Source organism: Podarcis pityusensis (assembly GCF_964106645.2).
Source record: "Podarcis pityusensis genome assembly, chromosome: 1".
Taxonomy (NCBI): domain Eukaryota; kingdom Metazoa; phylum Chordata; class Lepidosauria; order Squamata; family Lacertidae; genus Podarcis; species Podarcis pityusensis.
Window position 1 is genome coordinate 103,880,769 of NC_138028.1, and position 19,628 is coordinate 103,900,396.

Genomic DNA, 19,628 nt, shown 5'->3' on the forward strand with positions numbered 1-19,628 from the left:
TCTCTTCAATGCAAGGGACAAGAAGTGCTGCAAAGTACTTAAAGAACTTTGGACTCAAGCTCTGACACAGATTGGCATGAAAAGACACAGTGCCTCTGGGCAAATTAAGGTAGTGAGTGGCTGGGGTGTCAATGGCACTCTGTGTTATAACACATCCTGTAAGCATTTTTTTTAAAGCTTTGAGAAAAGGATGGGGCAAGAGATTTGGGAGCAATCCTAGAAGGTCTGGGGTTCCAGGTTCCTTGGTTGCCCCCTACTGAAACCCTTGGAAGATATGATAGATGTAGAATAGAATTAAATTCTTTATATGGCTCCAGAAAAGAACGTCGAAGAGAGCAGCTGTAGTATTAGAGCAAGGATAAAAGTATTATAATGAATAGGTTGCTTTAAAGATTGTGTGTGTGGGAGGGGAGAATATATATATTATGCTCTCTCTCTTTAAATAATAATAATATAATAATCGTTCCCTATCTCTCATAGCTTTCATGTTCAACTTGGTAGGGGTGATTTTAGAAGGCCACTCTGTGTGTCTTCTTAGGAGTGTAAATGGGGATGGAAAGACTTCGGTAAAATTGCCTGCTTCAGATAGTCTAAACAATTGCTGCTCTATATTTTCTTCCCATTATGTCTGTTGGCACCATTTGTTGGATAAGCTAGATCTTCTTCTTCTTTTGTTTACAAAAAAGTTGTCCAACAAGTGGGTCTAGCTAGATGCCATCATTTGTGTGGCACCTCTTCAAGCAACTTACTCTTCTTTAATTACTGCTCCAGTTATTGCTTTGTTGTCTCAAGGGGAAAGGATGGATCTGTTTATCTCAGTCTGAAAGACTGGCTACGCTGCAGAATTTGCCAGGTGAATAGGCTTATGGACTTGAACATAACTGCTTAGAAAGAGCATGCTGGTAGTTTTGACGAGAGGGCCTGAAGGGCCACAGATCTCAGTGTAAAAAAAATGTATTACATTACAGCACATTACATGACAACACATCAAGCTTCTTGGTGTGCTGATCCTTACAGTTTCATAAGGCACACATCTTACTGTGGCTGAGACCACATTCTGTGAACAATGGTTTTCTTGGTTTCATTAGCAACTGCCCAAGAATCTCATGATAGGATCTCATGGTAACAATCTCTCCTGATTAAAAATAAATTGTAGCTGGCATATTAAAGGTGATAGCTCTCAGTGGACTGTAGGGCCTTGTATAATAAATAAGTGGCTGTGTGGAATTTCACCAAGTGTTCTAAACTTACACCTTTGTGCCACTTTTCCGGTGCCAAAGACTTTTGGCGTCAGTTCAGTTCCAAGCCCTGACTCAGGTTGGTGCTTCAAGCATTATGGTACATAGTTGTTTTTTATTGCATGAAGAGAACAGAGATAGTTGTACTGATCTTATTCTAATGAAATAAAAATGTACCGATTTGATTGAAATCCAGATAACCTCTGAAATGTACCTGCTGCAAAGGAATCTTTTATATGCAAGATTTCCTTTAGTTGGGTGTAGATGGGTGCATGCGTTGGCTGTACATATGGTAAAATAAACCTGCACAGTCATAAAATATGAGGGCCTATGCATGATGATGTGCACAGGGGAAACAACTTTCATGGTAACTTGAATCAGACCACTGGTTCCATTACTTCCTGTACTGTTTCTGGTCTTTCCAAGATTCATTAACTGGAGACGCAAGGGATAAGATCTGGGAAAGCATGTGCTGCCTCTTTACCTTTTTTTGAAAGTAAGTGGTTGGGCCATAATTATCGGTATGTTTTGGCAATCCAGTTTTGGAGTGTAAGGTATGGCAGAGATCCCAAATTCTTTGCGTTCTGACATGATTAGTACTCATTGCTTGGGAATAGCACTGGATGTAGGGTGGCATGGGCACTCTCCACCCCCCCAACCAAGTTGAGGGGGTACAAAAGAAATCCATTTTGGGGTGCCACATTTGGAGCTTGGACCGGGTGCCGTATTATGAAAGATGATCAGAGTCTCCCGCTGCTAGGAATAGTTTAATTGAGTTTACTGACTGACCAATGTTGCGTGCTTTCTTTTTTTCTGTCCCTCCAGGTGCACATCTCTTCCAGATACAAGGAGAACGAACTCCCAAGAAATCCGCATGTTTGAGGCTCCCCCTCTGCAATGGCATCTTGGCCTGTGCTGGCCTGGGTCCTGCTCATCCGTTTCATTGCTGATTACCTGAATGGAATTCAAGCCCGGGAGTTTACAGTGAAAGATATTGTCTACCTTCATCCTTCAAGTAAGTCTCAAGGAGCAGCTTATTATATTAAGACAGGGGTCAGCAAACTTTTTCAGCAGAGGGCCTGTCCATTGTCCCTCAGATCTTGTGGGGGTCCGGAGTATATTTTGAAGGAAAAAAATGAACAAATTCCTATGCTCCACAAATAACCCAGAGATGCATTTTAAATACTGTATTTTTTGCACCATAACACTCACTTTTTTCCTCCTAGAAAGTAAGGGGAAATGTCTGTGTGTGTTATGGAGGGAATGCCTACGGGTGGCATGCCTACGGATTTTCCTCCTCTAAAAACTATGTGCGTGTTATGGTCGGGTGCGTGTTATAGAGCGAAAAATACGGTAAAAGCACACATTCTACTCATGTAAAAATACCAGGCGGGCCCCACAAATAACCCAGAGATGCATTTAAAATAAAAGGGCACATTCTACTCATGTAAAAAACACGCTGATTCCCGGACTGTCCGCGGGCCGGATTTAGAAGGCGATTGGGCCGGATCCGGCCCCCGGGCCTTAGTTTGCCTACCCATGTATTAAGATGTCCTCTCAAGGAATATGAAAAAGAGGAGAGGAAGCTAACATTTCAAAGGGCACAAGCTCTTTACAAACAGCATTTTTTTCATTTTTGGATGTCAACACTAAAAAGAAAAAAGCCATAAACATCCCCCCAACAGAGAAGTACAGGATCTTAAAATAATGACAACCATTGATGAAGTCATTTCAGTTATTGAACAAAAGTGTCGCTCCACAGACCCCCGTGTGGTGCTGCGTCTCCTGAGTCTGAGCCTTCCCATTTCTCTCCACTGTAAACAGTAAAAGAAAACAGAACTGTAAAAAAAGCTAAAGCCAAAAATGCTTCCAGAAATGCCATACAGTATTTACTATATCTGCTGGCACTGAAGTGGCTCATAGGAACAGATAAAATGCTCAATGTCTCTGTTTTGCCCTCCATCCAATGAAACAGACCCTATGAATCCAAAACAGCTCCCGAGAACAAGGTTGCTTCTAGTGCAAATAGCAGCAATTGCATAGATCTTGTAAATAATGAGGGGAAAGTGTTTTCTGGAATGGTAAAGCATATCTAACAATCTCCCACTTTCCCCCTCCCCTTAACGGCCTGGTTCAGCAAGCTCCAGTCTCCTCCTTGGCCATGGCCACCCACAAGCCAAAGTTTGGAAATACCTGCTTCTTGATTTAAAACTGCAGTTTACTGGGAACTCTGATTAGTCTAAACAAGCCAGAATCATAAACCATGGTAGGAATTCAATGTTGTGCATTTCTGCTTGTCAGGTGTGTTTCTTACTTTCTTTCTTTCTTGGCCTGCGGGGTGGGAGGGGGGGCACAAAACCTGGGGGAATAAATGGCAAACCTTATTCATATTTTTAATCCAGAGTGAGCATGCAAGTTGTCCCAGAATCATTGAAAAGGAGCTTCTGCATGCAGGCGGGACAGAAAAAGCAAATGGCCTTGTACACGTTACATATGTTGCATGCAATCTTACTGTCATCTGTGGTGTCTTTCCACCCTCCTTGCCTTCTCTGGTCGTGTTGCTTCTTCCTGCTTTTATCCTGAGCTCTCCCAGTTGGCACGAGCAAACTTTTCCCAAACATTCCTTAGTTGGCAGCCTAGCCACATCTTATTTAGGTAATATCTCTGTTCTAGTTTGTATTAAATTGCATTTATAGCACCTTATTGTTTGTGTTCTTCATTCTGCATTCTGTTGTATGCCACTTTTTTTTTTTTTTTTGCAGGTAGGTGGTCTGTAAGTATCACAAAGCCAACAAGCACACACATTTTAAGGCTGGCTTACATTTTCACAGGTGGTTTTAAAAATGATGCTTGCACAACTATAAGCAACCTTTCTCGTGTCTTTCCACCCCTTTTTTTACTTGCAGCTTCAATTTTGTTTTTAAACAAAGGCACAAAGGTGGGATGGGGAGTTGATTTCTGCTATTTTCTTTCAGCTTGGCATCGCTAGGTGCTTTCCTGTTGACCAAGAGAGTGAATTGCAAGATATAGTTACAGGCAAATTCTGGGCACTGGGCAGTTGCTTTTGATTTCCTTTAGAATAGTCCTCTTAGGGCACTGGGGCCTTTTGCTCTGAACCACAGTCTATCAGGCTTATTAACTTCTTAGATCCTGAGCCAAACAAATCTCGCTCACAGCTGTGGCTACTGCTTTTTGAAGCTTCCTTTCAGTACAAGGAGGGGGGAAAGCAGAAGCAAAGAAATTACCAGGCACCTCCTGGAGGTTTTTTCTTGCAGCCCTTCTTAGCTTTGCATGTATGTGTCTCTTGCCTACAGACTGGAGGTATAACATCAAGGAGTCACAATGCTGAGCAATATCTTCCCTCTGAACACAGGAGAGGAGCAATGCTGCCCTTCTGCTTGAGCCCTGATCTCTTAACATACTTAATTCAAGTATTATAGGAAGAGTTGAAGACTGGAATCTGTGATATTGGTCCAGGTCCCATGAACAGGGTTTCTGCATTCCAGGGGTTGGTAGGTGCTTTAAAAGACCCAGGCCCATGGCACAAATATACATAAAAACTGCATGCACTCATTTGTTATATAGATGCAAAAGGAGTCTGATGTTTAGAAGGAAAGCCACCCTGTTTAAGCAAAGTTTTCATAAAAATTCTGTCTCTGTGTGTGTTTTTAAGATGATAAGGGCAGGAGATTCAGAGGCCGATGCACAAAACCTGGACCTTGGGTCCCTTTGGACTGCCCCATAACATTGTCCCCCTATGTATCCACGAAGAATGCACGGTCCTCTCTGGTTATCCTTGCTATAGCCCAAAGCAGCTAGCTTTGTTGCAATCCCTGTGACCAAGGCCTGGCTAGCATGTACATCCTACAATTAACTTGTGACATCTTGGACAGGAGCTTGTTTGGCCTTCATGGGCACTTGAGAAATCCAGATCTGAATGAGCTCCCATTACATGAATAGTATACTGCTTGTAAAATACTTACAACAACCTTGCAAAGTGTGGCGGTATTTTCCCCATATTGTGAAAGTTCGGTCACAATAGATTATCTGTGCCTGCATGCACATCACATTATGCAAAGCCAGTTTTTAAAAAGGGTGTTTGTTTTTACTATGCTGGCACTAAAATTCTGAGCCTTAGCACCAGATTTATGGGTGCTGGAGAATGTAGGCGTCAAGGAATTTTTTCTAGGCTTTGTGTAACATAGAAAGACTTCGTTCCTTTCTTTCGTAAGATACTGGTTCATTCTCAGAACACAGAACGGAACTGTAGGAGTGTTTGCGTTCCAAGGCCCAAGGCACATTTTGTAAGCCAGCAATGGTAGTATGATGTATGGAGTTGATATAGGCTGCTTGCCAATGTTACAATCACTGTAACAGGTTTTCATTTTTCCCAGGAGGAAGAAAGCAATCACTTTTGTGATGGCTTCTAGAGAACACAGTAGCAAAAGTCTATATGTTTTCATTTAGGCTTTTCTGAGGTTTGGATTTGGGGAGACATAATCTTCCAGTGGCTGCGTAGTGAACAGTGTTCCTGAAAAGCAGAGATTAACTGTGATGCTTTATGTTGCTCAAATTGTTTGAGAAGCAAATTTTGCATTTTTCTACCTCTTTCTTGAAAGCAAACCTAGCTCCCACATCTGCACGGCAATTTCGTCCCTGTAGCCTATTCCCCAAATCTCTGTTGGCTGTGACACATGTGAGACTATGACATTTATCTCCCCCATCCCTTTTGAATGCTATTTATTTCTCTCAATTAACTGGCTAAATTAATGTAGAGGGGTCACTGTAGATGCATCATTAGGGTTTAGTTGCAAATGTACATTATCTTTTATATCTGTTTTAAGTTGTCTATTGATTTTCCTCAAAGAATTCTGGCACTCAGAGAACTGAATGCCGGACTAGATTAGTTGTTGACTGATCCATCAGGGTGCTTCTTAACGGGAGATGGTGAAGGTGTTGATAGTTTTCTGCTAGAGCTCCGTAGCGCACACTCTCCCCCAACCCCACCTGAGCTGCAGGTTCCGCAATTCCCAGAGTCAGGAAATTACTATTGAACCAGTTTAAGGCTACAGTTCTGTATACATTTACTTGGGAAGTCAGCCTCCTTGAATTCAGTGGCACTTCACGGTAGACATGTCTAGGCTTGTGCTGCAGGTTTGTAGTGCAGATATGCAGAGAGAATAAAATGTCACTTTCTGAATACAGGGGCTGATTAGAGTCAGGAACAATATCTACTGATCCTGCAGGTAGGCACTTGCTGTTGGTTCATTTCTCACTTTTCAGCTGCCCCCCTGCTCTGTTGCCTAATCCGGTGGCTCTTCAAGTTTGCTGCATTGAGGAGGGGTATTTGGATTGCTGCTTCCCCCTCCCTTTCAGTAGACCTTTCTTAACATTATGCCCATCATGTCGGTGGCTACTTGAAAGGCTTCTGAATCCAAAAGGTTAGATTGACTCATGCCTTGAGTGGAATTCCACCCATGGAACTGCCTTGCTGGAGAAAGAAGCAGGGCAATTGCCTCTCGCAGAATGACATCTAACCAGCCTTCAATCAGCTGTTCCACTTAATATAGCTTATTTGGGGCAAGGAAGGTCTGCAGGAAAATCAGGCACACAGCTGGGGATCTATTTAATGTTTCTCCTGGAGTTGCTCATGTAGTTGTATAGCCAAGCTGCTTTTCTCTCGCTTTGCAGTAGGAGGTTCTGGTTTGAAGATTTTGAAGATTGCTATAAAATACCACAAATGAGTGGTGAAGCATTTTGGGGTACACACAATTGTTTTTCTCCTGTTCAGTTTCTCTCTTTCCCCTCTTCTTGTTGGGCACTTTTCGAACAGTTGCTGTTGCTGTGGTTCTGTTCAATACAAATTCTACCTTGATTTGGATAGTGCTTGAAATGGCAGATCTGGCTCCATACCCTGAAAGATCAGCCCTTTCAGTTACTATACAAACTGGTTCTCGGAGGCACAATCCCCAGAGCAGGAATAGCAGCACAGTGCAGCTTCTATGTGTTGATCTGCAGCTTCCATCATGCCCATGGCCCTTGCTGTCTGGGGCAGACAAGAAGGCACCATGTTATTTTTCTAGAAAAAGAGGTGCCAAAACTCACCATGAACACCTTCCTCGGTCTCTTCTGATGGCAATGGTGCCCACCTGAGAGGTGCCAGAACTGAGTTCCAGCTGAAAATAAGCCCTGGCTACCCCCGCTGTGTATTATTTTTCTTCAGCCAAGAAAATACTGTTCTTGTTTTGGCTTGACATTCTTTTTCATCTGAAGGTTTTTCTAAAGTTAAACGGCAAGGAAGAAACATGGAACTCCGGATCACATCACCGATAATGTTCAACTTTTGTGTAAATCTTGTACAAACATTTAGCACCGTTTGTTTCTATTCTCACCCACCCCTTAAACAATGTTCCAAATGGATTGATGATGTTAATGTAGCTGTGGCTTTTTTTGTTTTTGTTTCTCAGCTACTCCGTATCCTGGGGGATTCAAGTGTTTCACCTGTGAAGAAGCAGTCGACAACTATGACTGCAACCAGTGGGCTCCAGATATCTATTGCCCAAGAGGTAAATGAGCTGTGTATTTGCAGTGAAGGTGTTTTCAAAATGTGCGTCCATCTTAGATGTGGTTGAAACTTGGCTTCCTGCCACCTCTAAGGAATTGTACTGAGGACAGATTATTGCCCTCCTGTGAATCACTCTGCATCATGATTTCAGGTGAGCTGGTTTTGCCTGCAGCAGGCATAGGCATCGCGCACAAGCCTGACCATCAGTTCATTGTTGTGTCTTTGAGAACACTATGCAAGGCTTCACAGATCAGCTGATTGTCAGACACAGCCAATCAACAGTTCCCACTTGGCTCAGCCACGTCCTTACCTGTCCCATGCCTGACATTCTTTATGAAATGAGGTGTGGGGCAGCAGGCATGGCCTGATTAGGCCCACAGTCCAAAGGTTCCTACCCCTGCAGTGCTAGATTTAGCTGAGGGGGTGCAAAGTAGGGAAGACCTATCATTGAGAAGGTTCATTTGGGGGCACCCAATTTTGGGCTTGCTCAAGGTGCCGTACTACCACAGACTACCTGACCCCTGCACTATGGAGAAGGAAGCAGCTTCGAGGCCTTTTAAATAACTCCTGTTTTTATAATCTGGGCCTCTTGTGTCTCAGTTTTACTTTAATTTCCAATAGTTTTTATTATGTTATATTGCATGCTATGTTGGCTTGCTTTTGCTTTGAGAGCTGTCCAAAGAACTCCTGTTATGACGTACATAAACAAACAAACCCAATTTCATATTTAATTTGTATACTGTACCCTAGATGGTTTACAGCTGAAATGTACAACAAATGTCACATTGCAATATCCTATATCATTTCAAAGTACAGTGGAACCTCAGTTTTCGAGCGTCTCAGAAGCCAAATGATTTGGAACCAGAACACCAAAAACCTGGAAGTAATTGATTCCATTTTCGAACACACCTCAGAAGTCGAACGGCTTCCGCTGCGTTTTTTTACATTTTTCCAATGGATTTTGCAGACTGCCCATTGATCCTCGGTTTTCGAATGTTTCAGAAGTCGAGCCATCTTCTGGAACAGATTGTGTTCGAAAACAGAGGTTCCAGTCTATAACAATTCAGGAATACATTTCACATACAGTACTCCAAGACAATATTACCCAAATACCAGCAAACAAGAAAGCAAAATAATCTCACTGATTACACATTACAAACAATTTGCAAATAGCCATTCTAGAAGTCCCTTTCACTGCTTCCTGTAGGATTCCTCTCATCATCCCCTGTGTATTCTTACCCCCATCTCTTTCAACTTGAGTCCACTCTCAAACACCCTGTGCATCCACTGTTCCTCTGCCTTCCCTCTCATCCATTCAGACCCTTCACCCCAAAACCTTTCTTCACTTTCAAGCAACTCCCTCCCACATTCACATCCACCAGCCTATCTTTTATAAACAAATATGAGGCAAGCTTTCTCCTCAGTCTTATTTCAGACTTCAGTGCTTTGGAAGCTGGCCAGCAACATCTGCAGTCCCTTCTAGGTCAGTGTAGAACTTCCACATGGTCTGGCCTTACCATTTAATCTGCTGGGATAGATTTGATGACCACACACGGTGTTGTCATTCTGCTCCCAATGACGAGACTATAGGGAAGAAGCAAATTTGTGGAAGCATTTTAATTCAAGTGAATATAGACGCTAGGGTTACCTCATCAAATACGAAGCTGGTAGACACAGAACAATTAAAACAGCCCAAAGATATGCCTGTTCCGATATTTTATTCTAGTCCTGCTCAGAGTGTGGCAACTAGTTGGAAGGAAGCCAATGTGGTGGAAATCTAGTTTGAAGGGAGGAAGGGAAGGCAGACACCATGTTTTGCTCCCGCTATGGGAGAAGACTGCTGGGGGAATACTATGCTCAGGTTGCTTGAAAATGATGCTGCCCATGAGGAATGAAACTGGATTTTCCAAGCACCCAGCACACTTTTCTGAGCAGAGCAAGATGGCAAAGCGGGTTGAAGTGGGTAAATGTAGTTTATAGGGAGTTGAAGGACTGGTGTCCTCTTTCTCAAGCTCTTCTAAAATGAATACCCTGCGGGATACACAAGAGCAGGCCTTTTCTGTGGTGGCTCTCCATTTGTGGAATGTTCTCACCAGGGAGGCTTGCCTGGTATCTAGGTGCCGTTCAAAAGCATTCCTTTTTCCCCAGGAATTTGGCTTATTAAACAATCTATGGCCATTTAAACTGGCGGGTGGGGGATTATTTGGGGGGACGTGTTGTATGTTATATATTTTTGTGTTTTTATATCGTAAACTGCCCTGTGATCCTCAGATGAAGGGTGGTATAGAAATTTAATTTATTACTATTACTATTATTATTAATACCTTAGATTCCAGCCAATTTACATGAACTTTCTATTTGGGGGCAGAATAACAATTTGTGGGAGCAGCCACACTGCCAAAAGCTGTATTACAAGGAGCTGCTCAATAAAACATAACAAAGTGAGCAGCAGCATATTTCCCAACTTCAAAGAGACATGATTTGGGGTATTAAAGGAGAGTGGCTAATTAGGCTGCACAACAGCTTACATTTTTGGACTCATGTTTCCATTACTCCCATGAATTCATTAGTGTAGCTCATAAGCTACCTGCTTTTGATGATTTAGCTGAGATGCACTTGCCATAGTTAGGCTTCTATTAAAGCTCTTTTGTGTTATCTACTTTGAAAGATAGCAGGAGCCTTTTACATCTCCTCTCAGTGGGATTGCTGTACATCTGCAAAATATGGGATTTGGAGGCTGGAATCGACTGGGTGGAAAATCTAATCCATCTTTTAACTTTGCCGCAAAGGCTCCACAAGCTGCTTAGACTCACAGCTTTTGGATAACCTTTTTATTCTCATAGTCTTATGACTACATTAGCTGAACTATCAAAATACACGGCAAATGATGTACACGCTAGCTAGATATTAGTCCTAGCCAGAATCAGGTTCACTTACTTCTTAGAGAATGTGAAATCCCCAAAGACATTGAGAGAGATTACAGAATAATGGGATGCTGTTAATGAGTAAATGGCTTCAGGATAGCAAGCTTTGAGGCATTGGACTGCACAGTCTAGGGGCTTTTGTTTTTAAAAGAAAGGTTCGGTTTATGAAAATGTGTAAAGGAGATGTGCAAAATAGATGAAGGCAGAAGTTCTCTTGGAAGCTTCCCAAGATTTACATTTTGCACTCCATTTCTAGTGTTATGAAAGAGGGGGGAAAACCTTTTTATTTCCACTTTCTCCATGCCACGTATAATTTTATAAACTTCTACCATGTAACCTCTTGCTTGCCTTTTCTCCAAACAAAAAAGCCCCATGAAACCTCTTACAAACAGGAAAAATACAGAAACATTTTTCCCCCCTGTCCTGGCAGCTACACGATATTGCTATACTCAACACACGCTGGAAGCCAATGGAAAGAGTGTATCTGTTACCAAGCGCTGTGTTCCTCTGGAGGATTGCCTGTCTACAGGATGCATAGATCTCCAGCATAAGGGTTTGAAGGTAAGAAGTGAAATGGACAATCCTTGGTCCACGCTCACTCCAACACAGAGCAGATCTTTTTCACACCACGTGTGTGTATCTACCCAACAAAATGGGGACATGGCCATTTTAGTTAGGATGATTTATTTTTGTGGCTTTGTTTTGTATTCAGATAGGCACCAATTATTAAGCATTGCATAAAAGGAGGAACTGAGGTGAGGATTGTTGGCACCCCAAAATTAAGTAAGCATATTTGCTATTAAAACTGGATGGTTGTAAGTAAGCATTTATCAAGTGGAAGTTTGGGGAAATAGAAACCCCTTGACCCATAGGCTAATCCTACATACAGTGCTTTTTTTCTAAAAACAAATATATGTTTAGGGGTACTCTCATTTTCCTACTTATATTGAAATACTGCCTCTCAATGAGGCCAAACTTAGATTCACAAAATGTTTAGGGGTATGCATACGCCTGCATCCCACCCCCCAAAAGCACTGCCTACATAGGTTTCTCAACTATGGTATGGATGCTACCAAGATGGTTTTATGCATGTGATGGTAAGTTAAGTTTTGGAAGTGGTTACCTGCAATCATGTGAATAAAACTGTTTCATTTTTAAAACACAAATATTGTACATACCAATCATATCTTCCATGGGGTTCTTGGGTGATTTCTCCAAAGTTCACAACAGCTGGCCTTTTTTTTCTTTTGAAATGATCTGGAAACAGATGAGGTTGTTTTCGTTATTAATTTCTTGAGACTGCAGTGGTACCTCTGGTTGCAAACGCCTCTGGTTGCACATACTGTGGGTTACGAGCTCCGGTAACCTGGAAGAAGTCGCTCCCAGTTGCGAACTTTGCCCTGGGATGCAAGCGGAAATTGCGTGCCAGAGAGGCACACGCAACGGGAGGCATGCTTTTGCTAATGGCACCTCAGGTTATGAGCGGTTTCTGGTTACGAATGGACCTCTGGAACAGATTCCGTTCATAACCAGAGGTACCACTGTATACAGAAATTTTGTATTATGTGAGTTTTGGTTAGCCTTACTTTTCACACCACAATACAACTCAGCTCCAAAAAAACTATTTTAGGCATGGTAGCAGCTTCTAGAGGGGTAGCACTTTCCACTTCAGGTCGCAAGTGGGGATTGCATTCAGCTGAATTTTCTCCCACCCTGAAAGGGCTTGGGTACATACAGTGGGATTTTTAAAAACTTGGCTGTTTTTTCTTTAAAAACAAAACTTCAAGCCATAAATCCAAATGGCATACTAAAGTCCTTCCTAGTTCCAAAAGTGGTTTGCCATGAGACAAAGAGGCCCTTTGCTGTGGATGGATAAAAATGGAACAACAGGCAGATAAAATATAAAAAAATTGTCCAGTAGCACCTTAGAAACCAACTAAGTTTGTTCTTGGTATAAGTTTTTGTGTGCATACCAAGAACAAACTTAGCTGGTCTCTAAGGTGCTCTAAGGTGCTACTGGACAATTGTTTATTTTTTTAATCTATTTTGACTGCGTCAGACCAACACGGCTACCTACCTGACTCTGGAAACAGGCAAATAAATTAGCCCTTTCCTGCAACTTCTGTAATCTAAATTTCCATTTTATTTTATATTTCCATTATCATTTAAAAACCAACCAACCAACCAACCCAAAACCTGGAACTTGGAGTGTAACATGTAGTTATCTCAATCTGATGAAGGTCTTTTCACATATGGAACAGTTCTCTTGACCAATACTTTTTTTCCTTTTTCTAGGTCTGCACTTCGTGTTGTGAGGGAAACATCTGTAACTTGCCGTTACCCAGAAATTCAAGCGATGCCATATTTGCAACAACAACTCCCATAAATCACACACAGAGACATTTGCAAAGTGTACCAGTCATAATGGCATGTCTCCTGCTAGTTTTTGCTACGTAGACATCCCAGGATAAAGTGCCACTTACATATTGAGAAAAGCATTCAAGGATGAAAGTATTTATGAATACATATGACTTTAATTTAATATATGTTTTTAAACCCTTCTTTCTTAGTGACATTTCTAAAGTCAGCTGTCTTGAATTCCCTTTAGCCTTGGCTGATTAAAAAGCCTTTGTTTTAATCTGTGTCTTTGGTTTAAAAAAGAAGACAGAATTTTGTTGTAACTCTAATAATTTGAAGGAAACCTTTTGTAATCAGAAGATTTTGGTCACTGCAAATACTTGATCGAAAAGGTATATTTCTTCCTAAGTAGTAGCTTTCAACTTCTGAAGGGAATATATCTAGAGTTTTGTACATAACAGTAAAGAAATTAAAACCAGGGCTCCCCAGTGAAGCCACTCCACTATGCAAAAAAAGGCTTTTGATTAATCAGCTGACAGCACTAAAGAAATATTAGTTGATTGATCATTCTAGTTTTAATAAACTGCATACGTTATTGCATATGAATGAAAAGATCCTCTTGAAGGAAAAGTATTCTTGATTCACGCATTTATGGAAAACAGGTACCAGCTTAGAGGCATTTCCTTATGTGTGATGAAGGAAGTCCATGGCTCTTCCAAGATGGTTCCTGCACCTTCTGCTTTTTGAAGGGTCAGTATTTTCTTTTTTACAAAATAAGTAGCATTTTCTTTCACACATCTGTTACCCAGTTAATTTGGGTCATTGTTTTAATACAGGCCCTGTTTTTAGGCATGTCCGATAATAATAATTTATTAATACCCCGTCTATCTGGCTGGGTTTCCCCAGCCACTATGGCGAATCCTAACAGAATATTAAAACCACAATAAAACATCAAACATTAAAAACTTCCCTAAACAGGGCTGCCTTCAGATGTCTTCTAAAAAGTCAGATAGTTGTTCATTTCCTTGACATCTGATGGGAGGGCGTTCCACAGGGCGGGTGCCACTACCGAGAAGGCCCTCTGCCTGGTTCCCTGTAACTTTGCTTCTCGCAGTAAAGGAACCGCCAGAAGGCCTTTGGCGCTGGACCTCAGTGTCCAGGCGGAACAATGGGGGGTAGAGACGCTCCTTCAGGTATACTGGGCTGAGGCCATTTAGGGCAGCACACACATGCACAGCTCCAAACCTGGAAACGTCAGAAAGACATCACTAAAAGGGCAGAACAGTGTGTTTGCAGGCTTTTTCAATGGGTTTCCAATTTCACGTGAATTCACGCAATGACCTGGACTGCCACCCCTGGTCAAATGGGGAACTGCCTGTATTTCAAAAGGCTTTTAATTTAACCAGTTCATAGAGTAAGACTTTCTGTCCTGTATACACTTCCCCAAGGGTGAAGACCGTTACTCAGAAAGCCTCATTGAGTCCAGAGTCCTGCACACTCTGTGCACACCTCTCTGATCCAGTGGAACATTCCTCTGGGTAAACTTTTCCAGGAGCGCACTGCACATGTTGCAAACCCAGTTTTGATGTGCTTTACAGATACATCCCCATTTCCTGTGCATTGGAGCCCCTTAAAAGCTGCACATTGGGCATTGTTAGGCTGCTGTCATGGGTCAGTAGGATTCACCTACAAAATGTCTAATGAGAATCCGAGTTTGGATCGGAACTTCTTGACAGAGGAACGTTGTGGACAAATTTCTTTTCACTAAGGAAATGCTTCCACTGAAATGCGTTTTACTAATCCAGACAATACTTTTGGCACATGAGAGGGTTTATTTTACATACTAGATCACAGTATTTATTTTTTTATGACATGATCAGGATTGGTGACACGTTATACAGTGTCCTGTTGTTAAGCAGCTATGGGCAGTGCATGGGCTGTTAGTATGTCATGGCAAACCATGGTTGATTACTTACTGTGAATGTGCAGAATGTGTAGCTCCCACTTCTTTCTTGTTCACTAGTGAGTGGAGGCAATGAGATGCGGTCCTCTGGTGTAACATCAAATCCTAACTGGAGCAAAACACCAGCTAACCTTGGTTCGTATGTTGGGGATCATCACGGTTTGTTGCTCCCACTTGAGATGTGGCTATCATGGTGTGTTTCCACAAAACAACCATGACTTGCTATGATATGTGTTTTCAGCCTATATGTGACAATGACAATTTTTTTAGACTAGTGCTGTGGGGGGTGGGGAAGTAAAGCTGAAGCTAATTCAAATACGTGTCACTGCCTTATGACAGTATAAAGGATCAGTGGGATTTTATATACAATGAACAGCCGTGTAATCATGAGTTATAGTGATTTTTATGAGTTGTCTTTGGCTTTTTATTATGTTTGGCTAATGCTGATCCACGGGGACCTGGCACTTTTCCAAGTTACAACGCATATTCTTGCTGTAAACCAAGGGGAGCGGGGAGGGGAAAATGGGAATAGGGAACTGTGATCAAATGTATTCCAATAAGAAACCTTTTCTAAATCCTAAGTGCTTCATAAAAACTTCTGTCCAAAGCAAACAAACCAGCATCTACCAGCCTCATATTCTGTGCTGTGTTTGTAGACACACACCCAAATCCTAAAATATTTGTAATTCAGCTACTTTATGAAAACATGAACTCTCGTATTCGTTGCAGGACTTTGTGTGTTGGATGTATGTGTATAAATAAATGTAAACCTGCTGCTTATAAGAACAGGCCATACTATCCATTTATACATCAAGGCGTACACAGGAGTCTGAACTGGAGGCAACTACCTGGAAGTAATTTTCACTGTTTTTTTCAGCAGTCCTGGTTCAAAGTCCCATGTACACTGCATTTCATGGCTAGGGGGATCAGTTGGGAGTCAGATCCATTGGCAATGTGAGACATCATGATGTTGATAAAATCAGTCATGAAGTCCCATTGAAAGCAATGAGATGCATTTAGTTGTGTGACTAACTTACGTTATTCTGCTAACGGCCTGCAGGGATAAATAGGGGTTATTGAAATTTCAAGGAATCTATTTGAAAACAAGGTGTCTCCATCCAATTTTGGTCAATTCTAACTTACTCCATTTTAGAAGTCACCTTGACCCTCAGGAGTGGCTTTTTTTGGAGGTGGGGGGGGCAGTAAAACTCGCCTCCATTTTCTTCTTCCTGGGATCCAACCCAGCCATGTCCCTCTGCCAGCAATGGCTTGTTTTTTGTTTGTTCGTTTCTTACATCATATACATTTTAATCCGTAACCTCTAATTTCATACACCAGATCTGACATACCCTTTTCCTGAGGCCCTGTGTAAAATCTAGTTCAAATATAATTGCAATTCAGAGGGATGCAAGACTGACAATTGGGACTGCTCATCCAATGTTGTGGCATACCACTAAAACGGTTGGGATTGGACAGGAAGGCGTCACTTCAGCCAACTTTTAATCTTCTGTACTACTGAGTTTGTTTCATAGAGTACCCCTCAACTCACCAAAGTCATGACTGGGGCTGAAACTGTGTGCCAAAATACCGTATATGTTCAATTTATATGCTCTTTGTCATGTTGCATCAGTAATTTGGAAAGCACTTTCCACATGTGAAATGTGAAAGGATTGCAAGGCACTTAGAAGTTATCTACATACCACACTTGTGCACTCACCATATGGAGGCAGATAGCAATGGCATCCCTATGTGCCCTCTCCACACCACTGCTATGAAGTAATGTGACTAGGTCATATGGAGAGTTTCTGCACCAATACGGCACCATTCATGGCAATGGCTAGCATGAAACAGGTGAGTGCCATCCTACACATTAAGAGTGTAGCGAGCACCTCATGGGGATGCTATTTTAAACAGTCTCTATGTGATAGAGCTGGTCTACATGTTAATCACTAAGAGAATTGTTCGCATTGTGTCTTACAAAGAGATGTGTTGCATACATTGTGATCTCTGAAAAGGTAGTCAGTTGTTCGTTGTTGCACGATTGAACCATGTGGTTAAGCACTTCTTCACAAGCAAGAATGACTGAATTGTCCTGTCTGTGAAAGCTGTGGTTATTATAATGTGATACATCACTCAGGAAACTTATTATACTGCTCTGTAACCATTGAATTGGACCACACTTTGAAATCTTAATTTGAAAATTTTTCAGTCTAAGCATGATGGTGTTACTAAATTTGTATCTCTGCATTTGTATTTCATTCTGAATTTTAGATTTTTACGCTGTGAAAAAAAATATTGAAATGTGTCTAAGTAAAAGCATGATCATCTGAAGCCATATTTGTGCAAAATCTCCTGGTTATTATCCTTTCTACTGTTTTTGTAACCTTCTGTGGATGTATTCCTGTGTAAATAGTGCTCAGACTTGTTAATGTTGTAAATTTTGTACATTCTATAAATAAATAATGTTTTAAACATGGCATGTTTGAATGATTTTTCTTTCTATAATCCTCACACTCTTTGACGGTCTTTGTACTACTTAGCTCTAAGGAGCAAAGTTGTGTGCCAAGCTTTCTCTTTATTGTACAAATATACAGAGTAGCAACTAAGACCTGGTGTTTGCTTATTTATTCAAAATCATTTATACCTCTACAGGCACATACCCTCCACATATGGTGGGAATGCCCCCAAATCCAATCTTTCTGGACAGCAATCTTACAAGAAATAGGCAAAATATCCAAACAGATATTGGAACCCACCCCAGGACCATCCCTATTGAATATTTTCCAAGACAATAATGCACACTCACACTATAAAGAGCTCATAACCCACCTAACCACAGCAGCCAGAAGCACCATAGCTAGACACTGAAGAGACTTGTCAGGAGTGAACATGGACCACTGGTATCAAATCGTATGGGGAAACAGCCTTACTACAAAAGTTAACCTACAGACTGACATGGGGACAAATAAAAGAGGACACCTTACCCCCCCCTTTATTATATACACGGCCTGTAAAAGGTAAAGGGACGCCTGACCATTAGGTCCAGTCGTGGCCGACTCTGGGGTTCCAGCGCTCATCTCGTTTTATTGGCCGAGGGAGCCGGCATACAGCTTCCGGGTCATGTGGCCAGCATGACTCAGCCGCTTCTGGCGAACCAGAGCAGCACACAAAAACACCGTTTACCTTCCCGCCAGAGAGGTACCTATTTATCTACTTGCACTTTAATGTGCTTTCGAACTGCTAGGTTGGCAGGAGCAGGGGCCGAGCAATGGAAGCTCACCCTGTCGTGGGGATTCGAACCGCCGACCTTCTGATCGGCAAGCCCTAGGCTCTGTGGATTAACATCAATAGAAATGGTTCTATGGCCTCAAAAAAGAAAAAAAGGGGGGGGAAAGAGACAATGCACATACTATTGTAACCCAAGAAAATCTTCAGTAAAAATTACTAATATTTGTAAGTGACGGTACACACCATGTAGATGTTAAACAGCACGGGGGATAGTACTGAATCCTACAGAAAGCTCCAAGGGCAGAGCAACACCTGCAAGCACCACTATCTGAAAATGGCCATCCAAGAAGGATTAGGAGCAACTCAAAGCAGTGCCCTCTACCCCAGCTCAGCTGCTCCTGAAGGTACCATGGCTGATGGAGTCAAAAACTACAGACAACATTGAGAATAAACAGGCACCCACTCCCCTTGTCTCTGTCCCAGCAAGGGTCATCATGCAAGGTGATCAATGCAGTTTCTGTGCCAAAATTGGGCTTTAACTCTAATTGAAATGGATCTAGAAAATAAATCTCATCCAAGAATGCCTGGAACTGGTCCACAGCCAATGGAAAAGATTGACTCTTGCTTTCTTTTTTGTAAATATTGTGCTCCTACAATTTATATTAGTGGCTACAACCTGAGGAGAGTGATTTCAACCTAGCCCAAATATTACCATTAACACCAGAATAAAAAGAACGCTGGTTGGAAAATGCTGCAAAAGAGTGTGGCCTCCACAGAGAGAGAATTCTTTGGAAATGATTTTTGGAAGCAAACCAGAACATTCTGCAGGAAAATGCTAATAGATTCTGGTTGGCATCCAAAAACTGTCCACAGATAGATCACAAAGCAGCTCAACCAGCTTAAAATATTCTGCTCTCCCTGCATTGTAGAGTTAATGCATAACATTGGGGATACTTAAGATGCCAAAAAACATGTGGAATTGATCAGTGCCCATTCTTGCCTGCTTGCCTGTCGGTCTTAATTTGGCATTTCAACTCAGAGCCGCAAAAGGGAGGGAGGTCCCCCATAACTATTCTAGAAGAATTGTTAATAAATTGTGCAACATGGATAAAATGGGCAGATGATTAAATATACTATGTAGTTAATGAAAGCAGTTTGCCCATTGCATATATGCACACTCGGAATAGACAGCCCTTAAAAGCCTGCTTTTGTAGGAAACACTAAACAAGTTCCTTTCCTTCTCCGAAGGGGAAGCAATCCTAGGAGGTGACCTCAACCTAAATATGAAAGGCATACCCCTGAAAGACATGCACCCTACAACCCCATGGGCAACCTTCCTCCGAAGGAAATCC

General features: G+C 41.9%; 1 protein-coding gene across 2 annotated transcripts in view; it reads left to right on the forward strand.

Moving 5' to 3' along the window:
* LYPD6 (LY6/PLAUR domain containing 6) overlaps positions 1 to 17,654 on the forward strand; it is a 57,627-nt gene extending 39,973 nt beyond the window's left edge. For both annotated transcript variants that reach the window (XM_081009545.1, XM_081009546.1), the window contains exons 2-5: positions 2,064 to 2,253; positions 7,706 to 7,804; positions 11,158 to 11,288; positions 13,023 to 17,654. In XM_081009545.1, the coding sequence (XP_080865671.1) occupies positions 2,136 to 2,253; positions 7,706 to 7,804; positions 11,158 to 11,288; positions 13,023 to 13,184 (510 nt within the window). In that variant the 5' untranslated portion in view covers positions 2,064 to 2,135 and the 3' untranslated portion in view covers positions 13,185 to 17,654. The remainder of the gene's footprint in view (positions 1 to 2,063; positions 2,254 to 7,705; positions 7,805 to 11,157; positions 11,289 to 13,022) is intronic.
* The last annotated feature ends 1,974 nt before the right edge of the window (positions 17,655 to 19,628 follow it).